Here is a 23,470-nt window from a genome sequence, read left to right as displayed (position 1 = left end):
AATGTAAAGTGCTCCGGGGCTAGGCTTCATTTGAAGCAGCACTGACCAATAAAGGAACATCCCTACAAAAAACACTGACCAATGAAAGATCATCCCTGCAGCACCACTGACCAATGAAGGATCATCCCTGCAGCAACACTAACCAATGAAGTATCATCCCTGCAGCAACACTAACCAATGAAGGAACCTGGGCGGATCTAAGGGGCGGATCTACATCGACGGGGCCGATCCTTGTGCTTTGTTCCGAGTATATATCATTCTGTCGCCATTTTGTGACAGAGGACGATTCAGCTCTAGAGAGGAACCCAGAGGACGGTGACCGCTAGACAGGAGATCGGAGTTGTCTAAATTCTTTCGTATACAAATTCGTGTCTTCGATTAATTGTAGCGTAAATAAAATGTCTCGGGATAACAGATTCAACAGGAATCAGGGCGGCGGAATGAATTTCCAGCCTCGTCGGGGCGGCGGCCCTGGCGGCCCGATGCGAGGCGGACTAATGGGGATGGGGAACCCGCATTTCAGAAATCACCCCTTTCAAAACCAGAACAGAGGAGGACGCGGTGGCATGAATAATAATAATATGAACAAGCCGCAGAACGTCCCCGGTAACCAGGGACCACCGCAGACGACGCCGCAGAAGCCCCCGCAAGGGCCTCAAGGAGTCACCGGGATCGGAGTCACCGGGATCGGAGGCACTGGGATCATACCTCCGCCGACTCCAGGCCCGGCTCTCACCATGAAGGGCACCGTGCAGCAGAAGCAGGAACAACAGCAGCTCAAAGTACCAGTACCACCGACACCACCGCCCACGCCGGCCCAGATTGTACAGACGATACCGGCGGCGACCCCACCGAAACCAGTTCTAGCATCTCCCCCACCTCCACAGAAACCCAACCTTGCATCCCCTCCGCCGAATCTTTTGTCCCCTCCGCCTAACCAGGCCAACCAGAACCAACCACAGAAGCCACCAATGGGGGGTAACGTGAACGGCCAGCAGCAGCAGCCGAACAAGCCGCCTCAGCAGCAGCCGAACAAGCCGCCTCAGCAGCAGCAGCCGAACAAGCCCCCTCAGCAGCAGCAGCCGAACAAGCCGCCTCAGCAGCAGCAGCCGAACAAGCCGCCTCAGCAGCAGCAGAACAAGCCGCCTCAGCAGCAGAAGCACCAACAACACCAACAACACCAAGGCCAGAGGCCTGGAGGACAGCACAACAGACACAACAACAGGCCCCAGCAGCACCACAACCAAAACCAGCAGAACCAGCAGCAGAGGGAGAAGGCCCCGAATGCGTCCAACGCAGCGGCAGAGAGTGCTCCGATTTCGGTACGTATGTCCAACCAGATTATTCGTTAAATTAACTCCGAGACGGGGCACAACGATATCCAAATTGACCCACGCAGGCCCATTTGATTACATTTGCAACCCCTCGGAAAGTGTGGTGGCGCGAGGTTACCCCCTCAGCTACAGACATACGTCATTTTACCGTGGAATTTTCCAGCAACGTTGGATTTATTGTGTCGATTGTGGATGAGTAGTATTTGGGTTATTTAATGCTTTTGATTACACGATAAATAATCCGGTCGCGTAGCGTTGTTTTTGATCTCAAGTTTCTTTCTAGCATTCTAATCGGAGTAGTTTGAATGTCGAATGATGCGGACAAAGCGAACCGGTGTACATGGAAAAATAACTCTGTTAATTGGTCAGGGCAGCGCGGAAGGGCGGGTTTCCGCTTTGTGCCGCAGGCACTGCTACCGATTCTGTGTTTTTCGGCCTGTAGCACCGTGTGGAAAGACCAATCGTGGCAGTAAACGTGCGCACCCAATCCAGCACGTCCGCCATCTTGTGTCGCGAGCCGTAGCGCTGTTGTAAAGACACGATAGACATGATACGGGTTGGGGGAAAAAATAAAAATACATATAGGTACATATTTATTTTTGTTTTGTTACCTTCGTGACGCAAAACGTCTATTGTCCACTAAGACAGTAGTTGTAAAAATGTAATGTAGGTCAAAAATGTGTCCTTATCCCATTATGCCATGTTGGGGGATGGGCAAGAAGATCAATGAGTGGGGGAATAAAGCCGATTTGTCTGGGAGTGGGGACACTTGAATTTGACATTAACATTATTAACTCTAAATTGTTTTGCTTTAAACGCAGGAGTTTAAGGCAACATTGTCCTTGCTGCTCAAGCCTGGTGAGAAGACTTATACCCAGAGGTGCCGTTTGTTCATTGGTAACCTACCAAATGACATCTCAGAAGATGAGTTCAAGAGGCTCTTTGCAAAGTATGGGGAGCCCAGTGAGGTTTTTATCAACAAGAGCAAAGGCTTCGGCTTCATACGACTGGTAAGGAAATGCTACAGCAATTTGTCCTGTCATTCTATAGTGAGCTGGAAATAAATTAAAACCTAGTCAGTGGTTATACCATGATATCATTTGGCAATCATAGTAAGATGCCTGTTATACCACCTATAAAAAATAATAATAATGTACTTATTTGAGTACTTGTGTATTGCACCCATAGCTCACTGAAACTAGCACAATCTCTGAAATGTATTTTACTTTTTAACCCAAAAATAAGAAACTGGGTCAGTGGGTATACCATGATATCATTTGGCAAGCATACAGTAGTAAGATGCCAGTTATACCAGCTATTAAAAAAAAAAACTTATTTGTGTACTTGTGTATTGCACCCATAGCTCACTGTGAAACTAGCACCGTCTCTCAAATGTGACATGACACTGTAATTCATTTATTTTTTGCAGGAATCTCGTGCCGTGGCAGAAATCGCCAAGGCAGAGCTGGACGATACACCCATGAAAGGCAGGCCACTCCGTGTTCGCTTTGCCACACACTCTGCAGCTCTTTCTGTGAAGAACCTGTCACCATTTGTTTCCAATGAGCTCCTAGAAGAGGCGTTCTCGCAGTTTGGGATGGTTGAGAGGTCAATTGTTATCGTGGACGACCGTGGGCGATCCACAGGAAAAGGCATCATTGAATTTGCCTCACGACCTGCTGCTAGGAAGGCTCTGGACCGCTGCAATGAGGGTGTCTTTCTCCTCACAACGTGAGTTTTAAATGTTGTTGTGTCCCTGAGAGATTGAAAGGAACTTTTTAACAAACGCATTGTGATTTATTTTTATATTGTCATGAGTGAAACCAAGTATAACTGTAATGTCTGTTTTCCCAGGGCACCCCGGCCTGTTGTTGTTGAGCCTCTAGAGCAGTATGATGATGAAGATGGTCTTCCAGAGAAATTGGCACAGAAGAACCCCAGATACCAGAAGTAAGGAATATTATATTATTCACTACTTCAAGAGCCAGATTTTACAGGCCAGTCTTGGGGGAAGTGCCAGGTCCTAAATGACAATGGTGTTGCTTTTATTATGCAAATTAGTGGCTGCAAAAGCACAGCTTGGTGCCTAGCAGATGGTGAGATAAGGAAGTAGGGGCTCTTGGGTCATTGCAGAGCCACAGCTGTTAAAAATCAATTCACACATCTCACTCATTGCCAAGTGGCAGATGTTAAAGTGTAAAGAGTGAAAGTACAGCATGCATATCACCTTTTGTAAGGACAAGTAAAGCATGCATATCACCTTTTGTAAGGAAGGAATAATTTAATTCTCAGAGGTGGTGAGAACAATTCCAGTGGTACCAAATGTCTGTGTGATAATAAGCATAGAGAAAATACCCACGGTGACACTAGTAGATCTTACCCATACAAAAAAACCTATGCATTCGTAGTACTGTAATATACTTTGAAAGAGTTCACCAAATAACTTGAATATTAGCTCATGTACAAAACTTACTTTTGTGTCCAAAGGGAGAGGGAGGAACCACCTCGCTTTGCCCGTCCAGGCACCTTTGAATATGAGTACTCAAAGCGCTGGAAGTCCCTGGACGAGATGGAGAAACAGCAGAGGCAGCAGGTTGAGAAGAACATGAAAGAGGCACGCGAGAAACTGGAGAGCGAGATGGACGATGCCTTCCATGAGCATCAGGCCAGCCTTCTTCGTCAAGGCAAGTATAGCATTTTTAGATGCCCACATGAATGATCAAGAGACTCATTAATGATTCACAAACAAGTAATTAGTTCCTGGGGAATTTGTTGTTACCGCTCAGAAGATAAACGTATCCTTGATTCCTTTTCTATGTAGATCTGTTAAGACGACAAGAGGAGCTGAGACGCATGGAGGAGATGCACAGCCAGGACATTAAGAAGAGACAAGAGATGCAGCTCAGGTTTGTTTCCACCTGAATTATTAGTTTAGAAATATATTAAAATACATTTCCACTAACTAATCTCTTATTGTGGTATGTTTATATTGCCCCAGATGAGGACTACTTGTTTGTTCTAAATTTTCCCTTTTCTGTCTAAACAGACAAGAGGAAGAACGTCGCAGGCGGGAAGAGGAAATGCTTCGTAAGAGGGAGATGGAGGAGCAGATGCGTCGCCAGCGTGAAGAGAACTACAGGATGGGCAACTTCATGGATGTGAGTAAAGAATATCTTAACTCTTTATAGTCAAACGGATTCATACTGACTTATTACAGTTGTGGAAGTGTACTGTATGCAATTAAGTTGGGCAAGCTATAGCGTATCATCAATATTCAAGTGGTTGAATGCAGCTTCTCTTCTGTGTTTTTGCTGTAGGGAAGGGACAGGGAAATGAGGATGAATGCCGGTGGAGCTATGGGCGGTGGAGCTATGGGCGGTGGAGCTATGGGTGAGTAAATCATGCAAATGTATTTGTCCGGGTCTTTCCTTGTGGTCTGCATAGGTGTTCTTTTCAAGCTGCTGTTAAATTTCACAAAAATAACTATTAAACAGTTGGATACAGTATGTCTTTCAAGTTACAATAAACAATAATTTCACACCGAGTTTTGCCTTATGACATTCTGAATTTGGTTTTACATAAATTACATTGCTTGTTTCTTTACTTAATGGTCACAGCTTGTCTGTATTCCATGTGTATTCCTTGCAATTTTCTTATTGTAATATTGGTAATCTTAGAATTTTAACTCATTCTTTTGGTCCACAGACACAAGTAACGGTAAGCCTCATTACAAGGAAAATAGTAAAACAGAGTAGAAGAAGGAAAGAGGTGGCCAAATACAGCATAGTTCAGCCAAAATGCAAACCGACAATATTGGACGTGTATTTAACCTCACAAGCAGTATACTATAGTCCCAAAGTGTAGAAATTATTTGATGCACTTAATGGGTAGGTCCCTATGCCCCTGTTTTTTTCAAATGTGTGAAATTAAGTCCTTTTGTCTTTGTTAGATATGGCCTTTGGCACCGGCTCCAACCAGAAGTTCGGGATGGGCTTTGAGGGACAGTCTGGGATGGGTGGACCCTCTCCAGCAGGCATGATGCCCAACGAAATGGTACCGTATTCAACTTAAAGAAAGATCTATAGTTAACCGTAGTATTTTTTTTGGCTGGCTTTTCTACTTTATGGAGAAGCTTCTAGTTGTGTTAATCATTTGAAGATGAAACTGGCCAGCTAAAAATGTTTGTGGAAGATCAGTGGATATGAAAGTGTGCAGCAAGCAATCCTGCAGATGGCATGATTCATGTTGCCTTTAGAAAGAGGATTGTGCCTACCTGAAAGTGTTTGTCAATGGCGAGCCACACCCTTAAGTTCTCTTAACTGGAATGTGTTAAATTTCCATCTGAAAATGGTCAACCTGCACTAAACCATATGGCATTGCTCTGAAACAAGCTCTTTCTAGAGTTGTAGACAACACCGGCTCTGCATTACTCTTGTAGCATGTGTGAGTAGTGGACCACTATTGCAAGCCCTGTCTCTTCTGTCCTGGACAGGCACTTATGTTGGCAAGAGGAATTGTCATCTGAGGGTTTTCTTTTTAATGTGTTGAAACTGTACAGACCACTTACAGGGCATCCACCTTCTTGGCATCATAGCTAGGGCAGACAAACGTCTGTACTATGAATCGACTCCTGTGACATGAAGTAAAGACCCTCCTGGACTATCGGCTTGTAACGTTTGCCCACCTGTTTTTTTATATTTTTGATCTGAGCAATCTTTAATGATTTAGTGCAGGTTGACTGTTTTCAAAGCATTGTCTCAACTTCTGGAAAGAAAATTGTGCAAAAATCTATCTCCATGTTGTACTACTAAATTTCAACTGAGGGTGGTAGGCATAGCCTTGTGACTGTTCTACTTTGGTCTGTGGTTTCAGTGGCCTTGAAACTACGTAATTCTATGTGCCAGCTGATTGAATACTAGACCATTGTAGTCATTTTGGTAATTAGAATGGTATTGATCACTGTTTTACTTTAGTAGCCCTAGTGGCAAGATGGGTTACCTCATGGCTCCTAATGGCCAGGGTTGTTTCTGTTTTGAGCAATGTTTTTGTCAAACACACAACATGGACACTGGTTTCATTTTGAGACTAGTGTAAAACACCATCTTTTTCCCCATGCAGATAAACTTGTAATTCCCATGCAGATAAACTTAAATGGTCCCAATATGGCCATGCTATAATTTCCAAACCCAGCAAGCTGAAAAATAACGATGAATGTCTTCAGTCTCATTTAAGAAGTTCGTTTTAATTGTATATTAGGGATGGGTGTTTGGGCATGTTTTGTACACGTGCACACTTGGAGGCTTGGTTGTTAACTATACTGTAGTTAACAACTTGATGTTATATGCATATCATGAGAATACCACACATAGTGTTAATATTAGCATTTCCCTGCGGCTCAGGACACTAGGCTGGCACAACAGGCTTAAACCCTGGTGCAAGTCTCATATTTTGTCAGATTCTTTGAGTCTAATGGGTTTGATGAGGAACCATCTTAATCATTCAAAGTTTTGTCCGATTTTCTGAGTCTAATGGGTTTGATGAGGAACCATCTTAATCATTCAAAGTTTTGTAGAAGTATGTGTATATTTTGCATGTATGCATATTTTTCATTTTAATGTATATGCACAATACGTAATCTAGGCGTAAAGCCCAAACCACACCAAAGGGTCGGATTGGGACAAAACTGTTTATTAAGGTAGGTTGCACCAATGCAACTAATTGCAACTCAATGAGTTACATTAGTGTGGTTTACTTTAAAACAGTTTTGTCCCAACCCGGCCTTTGGTGTGGTTTGGTCTTTAGATGTAAACAATGCATACATTATGAAATTATTATATACAGATCATTCTCAATATTAGAATTTTTGAATATTGTGGAAAAGTTCATTTTCTTCCATAATATAATTAAAATGTGAAACTTACATTAATTTCATTCTCCATTCATTTGCATAAAGTTAATATTTAAAACTTTTTTTAAAAATCTGGATGATTATGGCATACGGCTCATGAAAATCAAAAATCCATATCTCAAAATGAGCATATTACATGAGACCACTAAAAACAAATGTCAACCAAGTTAATTTATGAACTTGGTCTGGGCCACCTTTGAATGATTTCATCAGTGGAAGGTGGCATGGAGGTGATCGGCTTGTGTTATGGAAACCCAGGTTTGCTTTGATTGGCCTCCGTAAACTCATTTATATTCAGTCTAGTGTCTCACACCTTCCTCTTGACAACATAGATTATCTAGGTGGTTAGGTCATGCCATTTGGCTGGTCAGTTAAGCACGGTAACACCATGATCAGTACACCAATTTCTAGTAGTTTTGGCACTGTGGGCAGGTGCCAAGTTCAGATTGAAAAGGAAACCAATGGCCTGGGTCGGCTGAGCGGTCCAGGCACCTAGGCCGGTAATCCAGCGTGACCCTTTCCTGTCTAATTACTGTACCCTATCAATGAAGGCAAAAACACAAAAAGAAATATCTTAAAAAAAGAAAAAAGGAAACCAGCATCTCCATAAAGCTTGTCAACATACGGAAGCACAAACTGCTCAAATGTCCTGATAGATGTCTGTGTTGACTCTGGACTTTATAAAACACAGTGGACCAACACCACCAGATGACATGGCACCCAAAAAAATCATCACTGACCATGAACACTTCACTCTATAGTTGACTGCGACTGTGGCTCAAGAGGTAGAGCAGGTCGTCCAATGATCCATGGGTCGGCGGTTCGAATCCCGGCTCCTCCTGTCTACATGTCGAAGTGTCCTTGGGCAAGACACTGAACCCCAAATTGCTCCTGATGTGCTGGTTGGTACCTTGCATGGCTTCCGCTGCAATCGGTGTATGAATGTGTGTGTGAATGGGTGAATGTAATGCACAATCTATGTAAAGCGCCTTGGATGCACCATTTAACAAAGCAAATGGCAATCTACCAGGAGATTTTAGGGCACTTGCCCTTCCATATGTTGACAAGCTTTATTGAGATGCGGATTTCCTTTTCTTGCAGGACTTGGCAACTGCCCACAGTGCCAAAAGAAGAAAATGAACTTTTCCACAATATTATTTTTTTAGACCGATCTGTACATAAGTAATCCATTTTATTATTTTTCGTGGCCAGCAAAGAGTTACATTTGTAGGATATAAAATGTAATTTGATGTTCCTAACCTGCATTATTATCAGACTGTTGAGTCACTAGTGATGCGCGTCTGCATTACTGTCATTTCTATTTTCTTGGGTAGAAGAAGCGGTCAAAGAACTAATGTCTGCGCATTTTGAAAATAATAAATGGTAATAATAACACGTCTAAAGCCCTAACCACACAAGGGTCACCATGCAACTCCTTGGTTCCAAACGGTTGCAAGGAGTTAACGCTAAAACAGTCTTGACCCTTTGGTGTGGTTTGGGCCATTGGATTCCATCCCTAGAGTCGACGTGCAACAAGACATATCACACCGCAGGGACAACGCTAAAACCGTCTTGACCCTTTGGTGTGGTTTGGAACATTGAATTCCATCCCTAGGGTCAACGTGCAACAAGACATATCACACCGCAGGGACAACGCTAAAACCGCCTTGACCCTTTGGTGTGGTTAGGGCTTAAGGCACTGTTGGAACAGTATTGTATTGGGAACAATTATAGATATTAAAAAATATAAATTGTCTAAATATTATAGTTTAGTCTAAAATGGATGGAGTGAACTGTTGGCCGTGTACCCGCCCCATCCCTAATGTAGGTAGCAAAGTAGGAGTGATGTTACAAAAGGATGCAGAGAGCGGTATCCTTTTCATGCCTATTGTAACTGTGCTGCATCAGCAACCTCTGACAGTTGAGATGTCGGAAGCTTGGCGTCAAGACATCCTTTCTTGGTTTTACAATTTTTACTTTCAGTTGAAATGTAGCTAAACCTATTCAGTAGTCGTGACCACTGTTGTTTCCTGCAATGGGCTTTTTGGAATATTTAATTCCTGACTCTCTTTCCAATTAGGAAAACAAGATTCACAAAACTCCCAGACATTCCATCTAATGCACATATACATGAATGCCTTGTAGACAGTTGTCTTGATTAATGTCCTGTGTAACATGACTTGGACATTTGGTCAGATTATTTCGACATTATTTTAATCTCTGGCCCCTATGCATTATTAAGAACATGGCATAACTATGGGCCCAGTTTACTATGCTGGTGAATTTGTCACTGTCACAACAGTCTGGCAAATTATAATTATCCCATATAAAACTATGCTTTGTTTTAAAATGTATTTTATTAATGATAACATTCCTTATTGTCATTTACTAAAGCACCTCATTAATATAATGCTAATTGTAATGCCAAGAGTATTGTGTAACACATTTTAGTGGCATTTTGCTATACACTTAATTCCTCATCCATCCACACGTCGGACATAATAAGATGATGGTCGGTGCGCTGGCATTTACAGGATGTAGACCACTACTTTGTTGGCATGCACTGGAGACCATGCTAGGTAGGCACTGACTAACGAACGCATTACCCTTTCTTCCTTTTCCGTATGTAACCTGTGGCACCTGTGGATCTTCATATCGGAATGAACCGTACCTTCGGATGTGTTCCTGCTGGTTCTGTTGTAAATCATAAAAAAAAATCCACAACTTAACCGTTCATCCTTTCCATCTGCCTTTGGACATGGAACTGTGTGCTTTTGCACTAAACCCAACCCCCGAATTCCACACACTCGTTCTCTGTTATCTCCATAAATTGCTCCCCTTACAGCGCAATGAGCGCTTCCAGCAGCAGCAGCAGCAGGGTGGCCCTAGGGGAATGCAGGGTGCTGGTAATGCAGGATTCGGCAGGGTCCGTGAGGAATTTGAAGGGCCGGCCAAGAAAGCCCGCTTTTAAGTTAAAAAAAGAAAAGTTGCTCTGCAGTCCTATCTAAGCAGCGCTATTTTGTATAGATGAAACTAAATCTTTGAGTCATGTTAAAACTTTTGTTGTATTTAATTTTCAAGTGTTCCTGCATTTTAGCCTGAGGACTCTATTTTATGGCAAGTTCAATATTTTCCAACTTTTTATTTTGTATTTTGAGTAGTGTGAAAATTAGGGTTCACACAACCTGTGATCTAGTAGTACTATGACCCATGTATAATTTCCTTTCCAGTTGTACCATGCTCTGTCAGTCGTCGTGAAGTGATGTCAATTGTAACATTTTCTCACCTTTCTATCTACGGCTGTGTTTTGTGCCATTTAAATTTTGAAGTAAAGCATGTATTACAATAAAGGCTTAAATCGGTTCAATCAAAATTGTATTCTCTAAAAGACATGGAAAGTCTTGAATTCTTTTAATTTTTCAAATCAAGTTTGACTAACATTATTCGTTCTTTATAGTAGAGTGAGGTTAATGTCGATGGCACTTAAATCTCGAGAAGCACAGATGCTACAATGCAGTCGGGAATCAATTTTGACAATGAGCGTTAACTGCACAGCCCAACAACACAAATGGCTGATTGCCTTGAGATGCCATTTCTGATTACTGCTCCGATGTAAAAACATACATATACCCATTTTTAAGAAGCCAGCAACCATAATGTAATTTTGCTTGTTATAATGCACCTGCGTTATATCAAGGATCCTGCCATTAAATTGACTGGTCAGTAGCTCAATGATTGTGGATGGTTTACACCAAAATTTGGAGTATGGTTTTCAAAAACCCAATGGATCCCTATAGGGAAACTGTAAGCTGCTTTAAACTCTGCAGAATATTGACAGTGATCATCCACCTTGTCAGACTGCGAATTGACCTTTGAATCTACCTGTCACATTGTGACATGTCGGAGGATATTCCACAGCAATGTTCTATCTTGAGAAAATAAATTGAAGGAAGAAAATGTGGATCTGTGAGCAATTCTCAAATTGGCACTAGCTGATTATATATAATATTCACTAATTTGTCTACACATAGCAGTCTGTGATTAATTGCCCATGCTTTAACACATAAAACCGATAAAGCTGCAATAATTCTGCAGGTAAAAGTAACGGAACAGTTCTTGTTTAACACAAAGGATGACCTCTATTTCTAAGTGTTGGTATCTGTAACAACCCCGCGTTGAAAATCATCGTAGCACCAGCAACACTATGAATATGGTCCACCAACCGCAACACATGGATCTTTGATTGGGTCTGCTGGTTCTGTAGTAAATCTGCCCACAAACACAAATGTGGGGGGAAAATCCACAACATAACCCGTGTTCATCCTTTCCATCTGCCTTTGGACATGGCACGGTGTGCTTTTGCACTTAACCCAACCCTGAATTCTACACACTCTTCTCTCCATAATTTGCTCCCCTTACAGCGCAATGAGCGCTTCCAGCAGGGTCGCTAGGGGAATGAGTGGCTAAGGGAATGGGGTCCTGGTAATGCAGGCTTCGGCAGGGTCTGTGAGTGAGGAGTTTGATGGGCCGGCCAAGAAAGCCTGTTTAACTCTTGTCGTACCAAACAAATGTTTTTACATTTTTTGATCTGGGACATGAGTAAGATGATTGAACTGTGTGTGTGTGTGTGTGTGTGTGTGTGTGTGTGTGTGTGTGTGAACACTTATCTGGTTACAGCTTTTCGGTTAACAATTGGCACTCTTGTATTGTATTATGCTGTGGCAACATCATAGGAAGTGGATACTAAAATCCACTCTTATCCTTTTGGTGTCACCTTGACAGTAAGGGCTTGTAGAGATCCTTACCTATGATTCTGAAAATATTGTTAATTGATGTCCTATGCATTTTGTGGTTGTGACTAAAATGTCAAATAGTTTGGCATACTCTACATCGGCTAGTGGATCATTTGCTAGCCTTCTGAAATCGGAATGTTAAAATTAGCTTTGTTAATCTTAAACTGGACATGGTGCCTCCCAGATGTGCCATGGCCATGTCTCTGATCTGAAGTGGCTGAATAAGAAACTAATGGAAATGCTGGCGGATTTGCTATAATACACACTACAAGACATGGCTTTAAGTGTGGCCCCTTTTGACAAGGAATCTTATACTCAGGCCCTGCTGAAAAGCTGTCTCAAGCTACCACTTTTTCCACCTTGGTGTGCTTATGGCCAAGCTACAATGTCACATCCCCCCCCTTCAAATGGCAATGTTGAATGGAAAACACAAAGCACTGGAGGTTGGGCCAAGCAAGGAATCCATGAAGTGGATTTCCACACTTCATATTAAGAAATGCCTTGAGTAAAAAAATTACTGTTTCAGTGCAGGACTGCGGATGATAATGTTGAAAGCAAGATGAAAGATGTTGTTTCAATTCTTAAACTTGCTCAGGTCCATTAAAAACAAAGGAACAATGTCTTCATTACAAGAACAGTCTAACTCAGCCACATTTTACACTTAAAGGACCACTTCACCACATTTCAACCTATCTTCATATAATGGGTCCTCAATAATAATCATGATAAAATGGCACATTTTTTTCCTACTCGGTCTGTCTCAATACCTCAATACCTAAGCTGTAGAGGCTATCATAATTTGTTTTGGGTGGAAGTCGCGGGATTTTGGCGGAAGTACCACTCAAGAAAATGACGTTGATGCTTTACAAATCAGTTTACATTCTCCGTGAATGAAACGAGTGCTGTGATTGGTCGGAATATCGTATCCGGGGGAAATAAATTTGTCGGATGTTCCGGACCGACACTTCCGCCGATAGCGTCTCTGCCTTAGGTTGTGACCAGGCTTTTCTCTTCACAGATGAGTAAGCCTGCGACCGAGGCTAGTGTCTCATAGGAGGGCTGTGGGCAGTTCAGAAACCCGTCCACCAGTGACATCATCGATGGGGAATCCAAGCTAATAGAAACTGCTGGCTTTCTAGTCCTGAAAAGTTGCAATGCGAAAATGGAAGCCATCGTTCTCGCGATAATAAAAATCTAAATATTTTTGTAAAGGATTATTCTTAAAAAAAAATCTGCTTAACTATCTCACTGGTGGACAGGTTTCTGAACTGTAGTGCCTACAGCCCTCCTATGAGACACAGACTGAGAAGAAAAAATTGTGCCATTTTATCATGATTATTAGCGAGTACCTAGTATATCCCGTGGCAAATGACTGCAGCAGTCACAGATATAGTATATAATCTCCAGCTCAGATAATCAGACTGATGGAAAGAAATATGAGTATAATGTCAGTGTCACGTTAGAATAAAGGAGGTTCATTAGAATGTAACAAGTGAAATTAAGATGGCTTGCACAAATTTACATGCTTTCAGAATGAGATGCTGAACTCTCATTGTCTCCACCAGGCCGTAGGCATGGGGAGAGAGTATGTTTTGCACTCCGTCCGTGTGTGTGTGTGTGTGTGTCCGTCCTTCCATCCGTCTGTGTACAGCTAATCTCCGGCACCGTTAACCCGGTCGATGCCAAACTTTGCACACACACTCCCTGGATGCCAACGACGAACCTCTGCCCCACATTTTCCAGAACGGCCTGTTATAGCGCCACCATGAAGCAGCTTTTCACATGTTTTACCTAAAACTGCACCGATCTGCGTGAAATGTTGCATGCACACTCCCTAGAGGCCAAGGACAAACCTTTGACCTGCATTTTCCGCATCTGCCTTTTATAGCGCCACCAGGACTTTTGTAAAACACATTTTTTGATATTACTCCTCCAGATTCTGTCAACAAATCGTTGCACAGTATCTCTATGGTCATGTGCGCAAGTCGGATCTGTCCGATATTTCATATTCCATCGTAATTGGCTATAATTGGCTTTCACAGTTTGCAAGATTGCCCCGTTTTGAACAAAAGCCTCAAATCATGAATGCAGCGTGCAATTTACGTGAAATCTTTCACACATTTTTTTTTACTAGGCTGAGGAATATATCCCACCCTTTTCACATTGGCCTGTTATAGCGCCACCAACAGGTTGATTTTTGCAAAACACATTTTTGGAACAAAATGCCTCATCATCCAATTGCCATCAAAGGCGTATGAAGAAATGGCACCCTTTTCACATTGGCCTATTATAGCGCCACCAGGAGGCCACAACCTGACCTGCCCTGGTGGAGACCTGTGCCCCAAGGGGCACTTTTCTAGTTTCTGTTTTATTTTATTTTATGACCAGACTTTCCCCCTCTCTCGGGGGAAAGTCTGGTAACCACAGAGAAAAGACCGGCAGTGTTGGTAGACCAATCGGAGGCAGGCGGGAGTGGGTCTTTACCGGGTATTAGATAGAATCACGCATTCCAACTGCTTTACTATTTCTATTGGGAAACATTATTTGTGACCTGGCTACAACCAGTCGGTCAGACCAGTTCGATACAACACTGATTTAGCTATAATACAGAATAACCAAAAGGGACAACTAGTACAGCATGTAACTGTACCGTACATGCTAATATTGTTGGGAAAGGGGTATTAGCTACTTGTAATGTGACCCAATCATGGTGTACAACACAGATCACATTTATTGAAATGGACCGGTTTTACAGTACTTTAACCATTTAATTTCATAATACCCTCAGACACATAATTCTTATTTATTACATGTGTAACCAAGTAAGTAGGGTCCTATTCATAGTGCACAACACAGATCATCACATATACTGTATATTGAAATGAACCATACACAGTAAGTAGATTGTCGTCTTGTCTGTTTTACAGGATTTTTAAGGATTTTTCACTTTTTTAAAAAAACCGCTGCTTAAGTATTATGCATATTTTTTGTTTCAATTGAATGTAGTGGAAAGCACAGACACGCTACAGCAAACTTTTGTGGCCTTGTCCTAGTCATTTGTAAGGCTTCTAGGAAATAGTAGGACTTTTTTTTATTACCTGGCCTACCTGGCTACCTCCATATATATTTTTTCTATACAACAGGCTTTCTTTATACAGGCTAAGCATATTTAATGCAAGAGATATTTTTAACTAAGAAACCTCGTACTCAAGCAGTGAGTTTTTGGAGGAAGAGTTGCCTGGCTAAAAGCATCCTATAGAAGTGCTTTCCTTCTCCACTTAGCAACTGAAAACTCGGAAGGACCACATGGAGTTGGTAACACATTTGGATTTAATGCGTGTAAATCTGAAACTTGTAATGTTATGTCTTTGTGTTGGTTTTCTGTACATTTTCTCTTTAACAGGTTTGACCATCATTTGAGGGCAGAATGTAAGAAGGGAATATCCAAGCCAAGAAATCCAGATTGAATGGTACCTGGTACCGTTAAAACCAGATTATCGTGGTCCGATAATCATTTGATTGGACTTCGGTTTGTGCTAGTTTGCACCAAACTGGAAAAATAAAAATTGTGGTTGTACAGTGTACACGAGTGGAAGAATAGAACTTTTAAAGGGTAGGCTTCAAAATGTAGGCTAGGTCATTTTTAGACTTGTGTTAACCCTGTAGTGATGGATTTGTGACACATGATCCATTCTTGAGTTCCAGTCGGCACTTGGCCAAGTGAAGAAACTGAAATTTTATGCAGGGATTTAGCACAAGACTGTCTGTTATCACTAACGCATTTTGACCTAGGTTAGCAGTGTACACATTAAAAGGATGCAATGATCCTTTCCCAAGTGCAAAGTTAAATGATACATGTAGCCATGCGGAATTAACATTACATTTTCCTCACATTGCAGAGGTAAATTAAAGAAACAGTCATACTTAGTGATGCAGTAAACTTGACTTAAAGAAACCAGTGAGAATGGGTGAGCACAATTCATTCTCTATATAGGGAGTTGAGATCCTTGTAAATATTTGGCAGTAGATGATATTTGGTGGCCTTCCTGGTATTCTCCCATCTACCTCATCCCTTCAGAAACCCACCAGATGCAAGAAACCTGTGTACCTCAGCGTTGAGGAAAGAATGGCTTGTTTTGAGCGTGCATATGTGTTTGTATGTGTGCGTGCTGCGTGTTTTTGCGTACATGAGGGGTACAGTAGAAGGCTGTCAGCCAGCCTGTTACGAACAGGCTGCCTCATTCCACAGTAGAGGCTCTCCCCGGCAGTTGGGTTACGTTGAGGATGAGTAGTTCTACAGTGGGACAGTAAAGCCTGGACTTGTTTGCACTTCAGCCACAGGTATGCTTACACAGAACAGCTGAACGAAGTGAGGTAAGTGTCCCATCCATGTTTATGATTTAAAAGATTGCACAACCCCCACCCACCAACAAATACTCTCCTTTCTCTCTTTCGCTCTCATGTTATGTCTGTGTCACCTCATGATGGTGTGGCATTTATATGCAGGGCTTCTGGCATCACACTATATACAAAAGTAATGGAATCACAGTGCAGAACCATCTGTCTTTCTCTCTATTCTGTGTTGGCTTGTGGCAAAATGATGTATTGTAGCTTGTGCAGTGTGTGTGTGTGCGCATGTGGTCACAGTACTTCCGCCTTCGTCAAAACTTGAGCTGTATCTACGTACGAAAAAAGGTTTTGTGGACGGCTGTGTCACTGGTTCATTGTTGAGCAGTAGCCAATGGCCATGGTTTGTGAAACTAAAGTTGTTTGACACTTAGGTTGGGTTTTGCTTGGAAGTTGTGCAGTAAACAACACAAAACTCATGTTTGTATGTATGTAGGTCCAATGCAAATCTGGACACTGAATGTCAGATGCACTGGTTTGAAACTCATGGATCACAAATGGAACCTCTATGTCCCAGCTTTTTGTGTTTCACTAGGTGGGCTCAAGGGTGGACTTTGTAATTTACTTAAGGCCCATGGGAACTTTTTTCTTTTTTAGCCAGAATGGGTTTATTGAGAAAATGTAGTCGTATCACATTTTCCTCAAGTATGGGGGAACAGGGACCTTGTCTGAAATTCCTCAAACAGAAATAGAACTGACATCTGGATTTATGTTGTATCAATATAAACCTACACATGTTTATTTGAGTTGCCAGTTGACACATGTATGAGATCAGAAATACATACACTTTGCACACAATTAATTCTATTTTTAAAGTAAAAAATGAAAGTTAAATTGTTTAATTTGACTCTTCCGCTTTCTCAATTCCTAAACTAAAATGTTTAGATTAGAATTTAAGTATACCAAAAGACTTCTACAATTTCAGAGGAAAAAACTTCTACTGAGCTAAAATCCAATTTTTTGCAAGTAAAATTGGGACAAATATACATTCAATTTTTGTAACATTTTGGTTTTTATAAAAAAAATGCCAACGCTATTTGTAACTTCTCAAACATTCAGAGGCCACATTTGAAATAAAATGTAATTGAATTACAATGTTTTTGGCAGCAGGCATTAGATTTTTTTGGACTGATCACATTTCTTTTTTGACTGTTCGCATACTGTAACAGCCAGTGCAGATGAAACGGAAAGGAATGAATAACCCAAGCCAGCAGTTTGAATTCAATTTAAGGTCTTGGATCGGGGCAAGGGCATTGTTCTTACATAATGCTTGAGATTGAACACTGTAGAATTAGAAAACTGTTTCAATAACATGGTGGCTTTTACTAGCCTGGTGAAACCACTCCCCCTGCTGGACAACATTTGCATTCTGCCAGCAGGGAGAGTCTGGGAACTCTCAGGCAGAGATGATGTACTCCGGTCCAATTCTGGCCGGAGCGATATGCGTCTGTATGAGGCCGCTAGAGGTGGGATCAACGCGAGACTTATGACATATTGAAGCGCTGCCACAGCGCAAATGTAAACACAACCTAACAAGACTACAACTCGAAATTATTATGGAGATATCAATTTTTTCGTCCCGCTGCTTCCGCGTTCATCGTTTCTGCTTGAGAGAACTTGTGAACTCAATACTGCCGCAATCTGGCGAAGTCAGGTTAGGCTTTTACACCACTTTCATGTAAAAACTGGATTTAAAGTAATTTGTATTTACAGAGTAGTAGTCATATCATGGTTATATGCCAATGCAAGATTGAGGCTTTTAGAGAGCAGTGAAATGCTCAATTAGCTCAAATGAATTGACATTTCAGTCATTGACGATTGATGCTGTCGCACAAGTATAGAATATTAATACATGCCAGTTATATTTGCTAGGGATGTGAATAAAAAATGATTTTCAGCTCTATTTTCGACTCATGCTCATCTCGACGAAATCTATGATGAGAGATTAATCGGCAAACGCATCGGTATTGGCCTTAAACCAATTCATCGGTATCGGTAAAATAATATCGGATTTAGCAGATATTTAATTTTATTATGTTGAAAAATAAATTTTAAAAAGCCTGAAAAACCCTTTTGTGATGATGAAGGCTGCAAATTATATCTGTTTTCTGGGGAAGCTTTCGAAAGAGTCAATAGTTGGAACATTTAAAAAATAACTACATTCAAGCTGTTTATGTTGGGATCTGAGCCAATATTTCAGTAACGGTGCATCCCTAGTTTTGGAATAAAGGTATTGCTTTTTTCAAATTCAGCCCTTTTCAGAATGGCCAAAGTAATAATAATTTTGTAATACAGAATGAGATCATATAGACATCGGTTATCGGCCATAATAGCAATTCATTATATCAGATATCGATATCGGGACAAATTGTCTCATTGTTACAGCCCTAATATATATATGTATAATTTGTTTTTGTAATGGCTTGTTCAAAAACATCATTAACGTTACTGTAATATTAAAAATGATCAAATGTATTGCATATGGTAAAGGGAACTGTACGAGTATCTCTGCCCGTCTCTCATTTGCATCTTATTTATAACTGCGTTATTATGGATCCCACTGCAGCCCTGCTGTGATTGGTCAGTAGTGAGCTGCTTGCGCATAGTGTGCGCAAAGTTGACGGCCAAGATGATTCGAGAAGTTCAGGAAGTAAACGACCGCTTACCTGGTCCGCTCTATCCTTTATAACTCTATGAACTCTATCCTGCACTCACACAACGAGACAGCGTCTGTCTGTGTCAACAGCATTGACAACAGTCCTATGTGAAACAACTCCTCACTATTTTAAAGCCTCTGGGCACCAGAAGAGTTAGCCTCGCGTAGCCAGCCAGACTATCAATGCGTGGATTTGTTTTTTCTTTTTTGCAATAGCAGATTAGTCTGGCTATGCGAGGCTAGTGAATCCTACTGAATCCACTTGATTCAGTAGACATCCTGATGGATGCTTTTTCAGGCAAGTTTTGAGGCCAGAGCGACTGGTGCATCCCAGTATTAACTAAGTGCTATATCCTACTGTGTAATAGGATATCTTAATAACAGATGGCTATTGGTTGAGCAGATCCATAAAATTTTAAGTGGCATTTCGGTGGTGTCAATTGCCTATTTTGGGGTTTGGGGTTGCTGGGGTTAATGTGCGATCCACAAAGGATTATATTTCCCACACTATGACACTTTGTATGTATATGTATCCACAGTATATCTGGGCAAAAAAGGAAACCCTTACCATGTTCACCACTACTTGACAAATGGTGTTTGGAAATGGCATCTGTCTTTCACTCTGTTAGAACGTTTGCTCATTATATTGCAGGCATGACTCTCTGGGGTAACCTTGTCATGCCAGTGACCAGCCAGCTCTTTTTTAAATTTGTACTGCTCAGTTCATTTGGACTGGTAGTTCCCTTTTTGTGACTTGTACATAGAAATGGTCTTGATGGTATAAGTGCTGTACTGGAGTTGTGTGGTGCTCGGCACCTCTGGGGAATAACATTCTATGTGGTAAAGCAACTACAACATATTCAAGTGATTAATGCAGCCCATCTGGCTGTCGAGTTGTCTGTCTGCACTGTGATCCATTCTGTCTAGTTATAGTATATTGGCCAAACTGCTTCAATTCATGAGTGTGATGCCAGAACTACCTCCATGGCCACTAATGGCCTCGTCTGGGAGGGCAATGCCCATGGTCTGCAAGACCGACTTTGTGAATGAAGTAGACTCTTGTACATGGTTACGTCTAGTGTTCTAAGCTGCAACTCCCAGCTCAGTAGGGGTTTGCAGTCATCCCTGGTGTGTCTAGTACCCAAGTCAAGCTTACCTGGCTTTGTAACAAAACATCCTTTTCCCTCAAGTCTGCAAAGGGTTTAGAATGCTGCAGTCGTTTATCTCGTTGCCCCTCTGCAGTTTCAGAAAAGCAAATGCACTTCTCAGAGTGCTAAGTGGCTTGTCAAATGAAACGTCTGTATTTGAGCGTTTGTTACATTGCTCGGATAAACAAATGTACATATCCCTTACATTCAACCATACATCAACATTTTACACCATATGAACATGCATACATCTCAGCCTGACACAGGATCTCTATTTAATCCATTGATACTGATATATTTGCATAATCACAGGCCACTGTATACACACACAACAGTTAACCATTCACAATATACCACACTCAAACAGCACTAGTATAACAATATTATACTCTTGAACTAGTTCATTTCCAGGTTCTCATTATCTCTCTTTTACCACAGGGGTCTCGCATGATAGAGGGAGGCTGACCTGAGAAACTGTTTTCCAGTTAAACTATGGTAAGTTTAATTTTAAAATGAATACATAAAAATAATGTTATGCATGAAAGTGTCATATTCAGTGTCCGGACATGTCATTTTATTCTTCAACCATGAACTGCCCTAGAATTATTTTTATAATAAGGCATTGTAATTTGTGTTGACTCTGTATGACGTGTGTTAACAAGAAGTAAGCAGGCACTTTTCAATTGCCATTTTGTAACGGTATTCTTTGTACAGAAGTTTCCCTTTCATATAAATCTCCATCTCTCCTGGAATAACACTTTTTTTGATAGAATACACAACACGAATGACACATTTCTTTGTAATGTTCCCTAACAGATAAACTGAAGAGAGGTCTGAAACGTACCGGAGCTTCAAAGGGTTCTGGGGGCAGGACTGTAGAGACTACGGGATGCTGGCCTGAAGGTTTGCAGATGAAACTTCGTTATGAAAGTTTTAGATTAGATAAGTTGTGAAATCGCATGCTACATTTGATTACATGAAATAAAAAACTTGTTCAGTGGAATACTGACAGAAGTTCAAATGATCTTTGAATGAAATCCAGTGATTTCTTCTGAGGAAGGGCTCAGTGGGCTCAGGTTAACTAAAACCTCATAAAACCTAATATCTCTATTCTGGGCATGTCACAATATGTCAACATTTGGTGAAAATTGCAGATCTTCAATGGGTCTCCTTGTGAACTTGTAGCTGGGCAGTTTTCAGCAAAGACATTTCTTTTAGACCCCGGGGGGACTCTGGTCAATGAAGTAAACTCCTCAAAAAGCTCTGAAACATAACTTTAATTGGTTATTTCAAGAATGCCAATCGGTATTGTATTTGGTCAATTTGATAATAGTTAAGTCACCTTTACAATGAGGTATAACTTGTAAGGGTTGTGCAATAGTGGAATGAGAAACACAGCTAAACGTGTGGGTAGAACACACACCTTCTCAGGTGTGTGGCAGCCAGTCACTGAGCATGGGTCCTTTGTTTAGTTTGTTTATGCTCCAAGCGGCAACTCTGCCCCCATGGAAAGATGCCACATTTGTCCCTAAGGATAAGGCCTGTGCAATAGGGCAAGTGGAACCTGGTATTCCATTACGCAGAGTGGCAGTATTATGTGGTGTCAGCCCTGGTACAATTTCCAAACTGGACAAAGTTCTGCGAGACTGAAGTCAAAGACGGACCGTGAAGTGGCCTTCCCAGGAAGGCCACCAAACACTCCAAGACAACCAGTTCCTCACCCTTGCGTCACTGAGGAACCATAGTGGGTTTTTTCCCCCCAGATAGGCAAGATTTGCACAACTGTAGCACAAAGTTGCAGGACCCATGCTCTGATGCTCACCAGCCAGCAGGTGTGTGCTGGCAGGTCGCTCAAAACCCTCAACAGTATTCCGAGTATAAATAAAGGTGATGATGAACCGAATAATATTGGGGGATTTCGGCAAATTTCTGAGGGGCACTACCCACACGTTTAGCTGTGCTCATTCCACGATTGCACAATCCTTACAAGTTATACCTTGTTATAAAGGCGACTAATGATATATAATACAATACCAATTGGGATTATTGAAAAGGAGAAATAATTGACCAAAGTTTCCGAATGTTTTGTGAGGAGTTTATATAGGGTTTCAAGTTAATTTACTGTATGTTTCTTGTCTTTGACAGAGCGGACGGGTGAGAGAGCGGACGGGTGAGAATGCAGTGAAGTGGAAAATGCTGTACCAGGAGGTGTCCAGCAGAGGACAAATGCACATTGTCTCAGAGGATCAAATAAATTGTTGAAATTTGACCATAGTTTCTATTTTATTGTAAATTGACTACGAGAAATGCACCCCCATGGTGAATGAAATATTATGAGAAGTTTATAAGTCTGTAGTTAATTTGTCTATGATGTCCTATGTATATTTAAAGTCATAATCCATAATGGATTATAATCCATAATTGGAACGAACATTGCACAATTAAATGGGTGTACATTTCTATTTCATAAATCAGGCCTTTTCTGTATCCATACACATTACCTTGCCTTGATAACAAAATGATCCAAATATTGACAACTTTGTTCATGGGGAGGATCATTTGGATCAAATCAACAAACTACGGTATTGAAGATATCCCGACAATATTTGGAGTAGTAACATGGCAAGATAACTAGGTTATGAAATTACTTTAAATATTTCCCTACTAATTGGGACATAAACCTGCATGCTGCCTAGAGGCATAGGCTACCCCTGTTTGCATGGGAACTACGGGTCTGGTTAAATCCACAGGACAGGTATAGTTTTAAAACAAGACCATGTTTTTTTTTGTATTCTAACAGTTTACACCAGACTATAATGCATAATGAACGAGTAACAGACTTATCGTAATGAGGAAATAAATGCAACAAAACTCGGGCAGTTTTGACTCACTAAATAAGCCCGCTGTTCAATTGAATTGTGTACTGAACAGTTGATTAACTACGACTGGCCACGGCTGACCTGCTCTGTGGCTTCGGTCGGAAGCTCCCTGAGGGCAGTCCAGTTACAATTAAGGTGCAATGTTTCCCCTGCTGGATCACACTTGCATCCTGAGCCTTGGCTGTTAAGCCTGGAGGAGATCCAGACCAGCCAGTGGAAGAAGATATGGAGGGACTAGAAAGCACAGGGCTTCCAACTGCAGTGGGAGAGAGGAGGCGCAGAAAAGGGGCAGCCTGGAACCATCATACTGCCACTCAAAAAAGAAGGAAAAAATAATAAATAAAT

The 23,470-nt window shown here is 41.5% G+C and overlaps 1 protein-coding gene across 3 annotated transcripts; it reads left to right on the top strand.

The window, feature by feature from the left end:
• The first annotated feature begins 247 nt into the window (after positions 1-247).
• On the top strand, positions 248-22,515 carry sfpq (splicing factor proline/glutamine-rich). Of its 3 annotated transcripts, none has more exons than XR_013791768.1 (12): positions 248-1,322; positions 2,156-2,344; positions 2,764-3,065; positions 3,189-3,284; positions 3,822-4,018; positions 4,156-4,240; positions 4,381-4,492; positions 4,652-4,724; positions 5,284-5,387; positions 20,685-20,741; positions 21,063-21,149; positions 22,408-22,515. XR_013791768.1 is itself a non-coding variant. In XM_079523093.1 (10 exons), exons 1-10 carry the CDS (start codon positions 399-401, stop codon positions 10,211-10,213), a joined length of 2,208 nt encoding a protein of 735 aa, XP_079379219.1. In that variant the 5' UTR covers positions 249-398; the 3' UTR covers positions 10,214-10,615. The 3 variants fall into 3 exon arrangements, 1 of the variants encoding a protein (XP_079379219.1); XR_013791769.1 differs by having other exon boundaries at positions 22,392-22,515; XM_079523093.1 differs by lacking the exons at positions 20,685-20,741; positions 21,063-21,149; positions 22,408-22,515 and adding an exon at positions 10,088-10,615 and having other exon boundaries at positions 249-1,322.
• The last annotated feature ends 955 nt before the right edge of the window (positions 22,516-23,470 follow it).

This window comes from Electrona antarctica (genome assembly GCF_951216825.1).
Source record: "Electrona antarctica genome assembly, chromosome: 15".
NCBI classification, from domain to species: Eukaryota; Metazoa; Chordata; class Actinopteri; order Myctophiformes; family Myctophidae; genus Electrona; species Electrona antarctica.
Note: the sequence above shows the minus strand (reverse complement) of the source record. Positions and strands in the feature narration are given on the sequence as shown.

Bases quoted from the DNA above. Each gene is read 5' to 3' on its own strand.
- sfpq (XM_079523093.1), top strand. From the start codon at position 399: ATGTCTCGGGATAACAGATTCAACAGGAATCAGGGCGGCGGAATGAAT. The intron at 4,019-4,155 runs GCAAGTATAGCA...TTTTCTATGTAG, and splicing joins GGCCAGCCTTCTTCGTCAAG to ATCTGTTAAGACGACAAGAG. The intron at 5,388-10,087 runs GTACCGTATTCA...CTCCCCTTACAG, and splicing joins GCATGATGCCCAACGAAATG to CGCAATGAGCGCTTCCAGCA.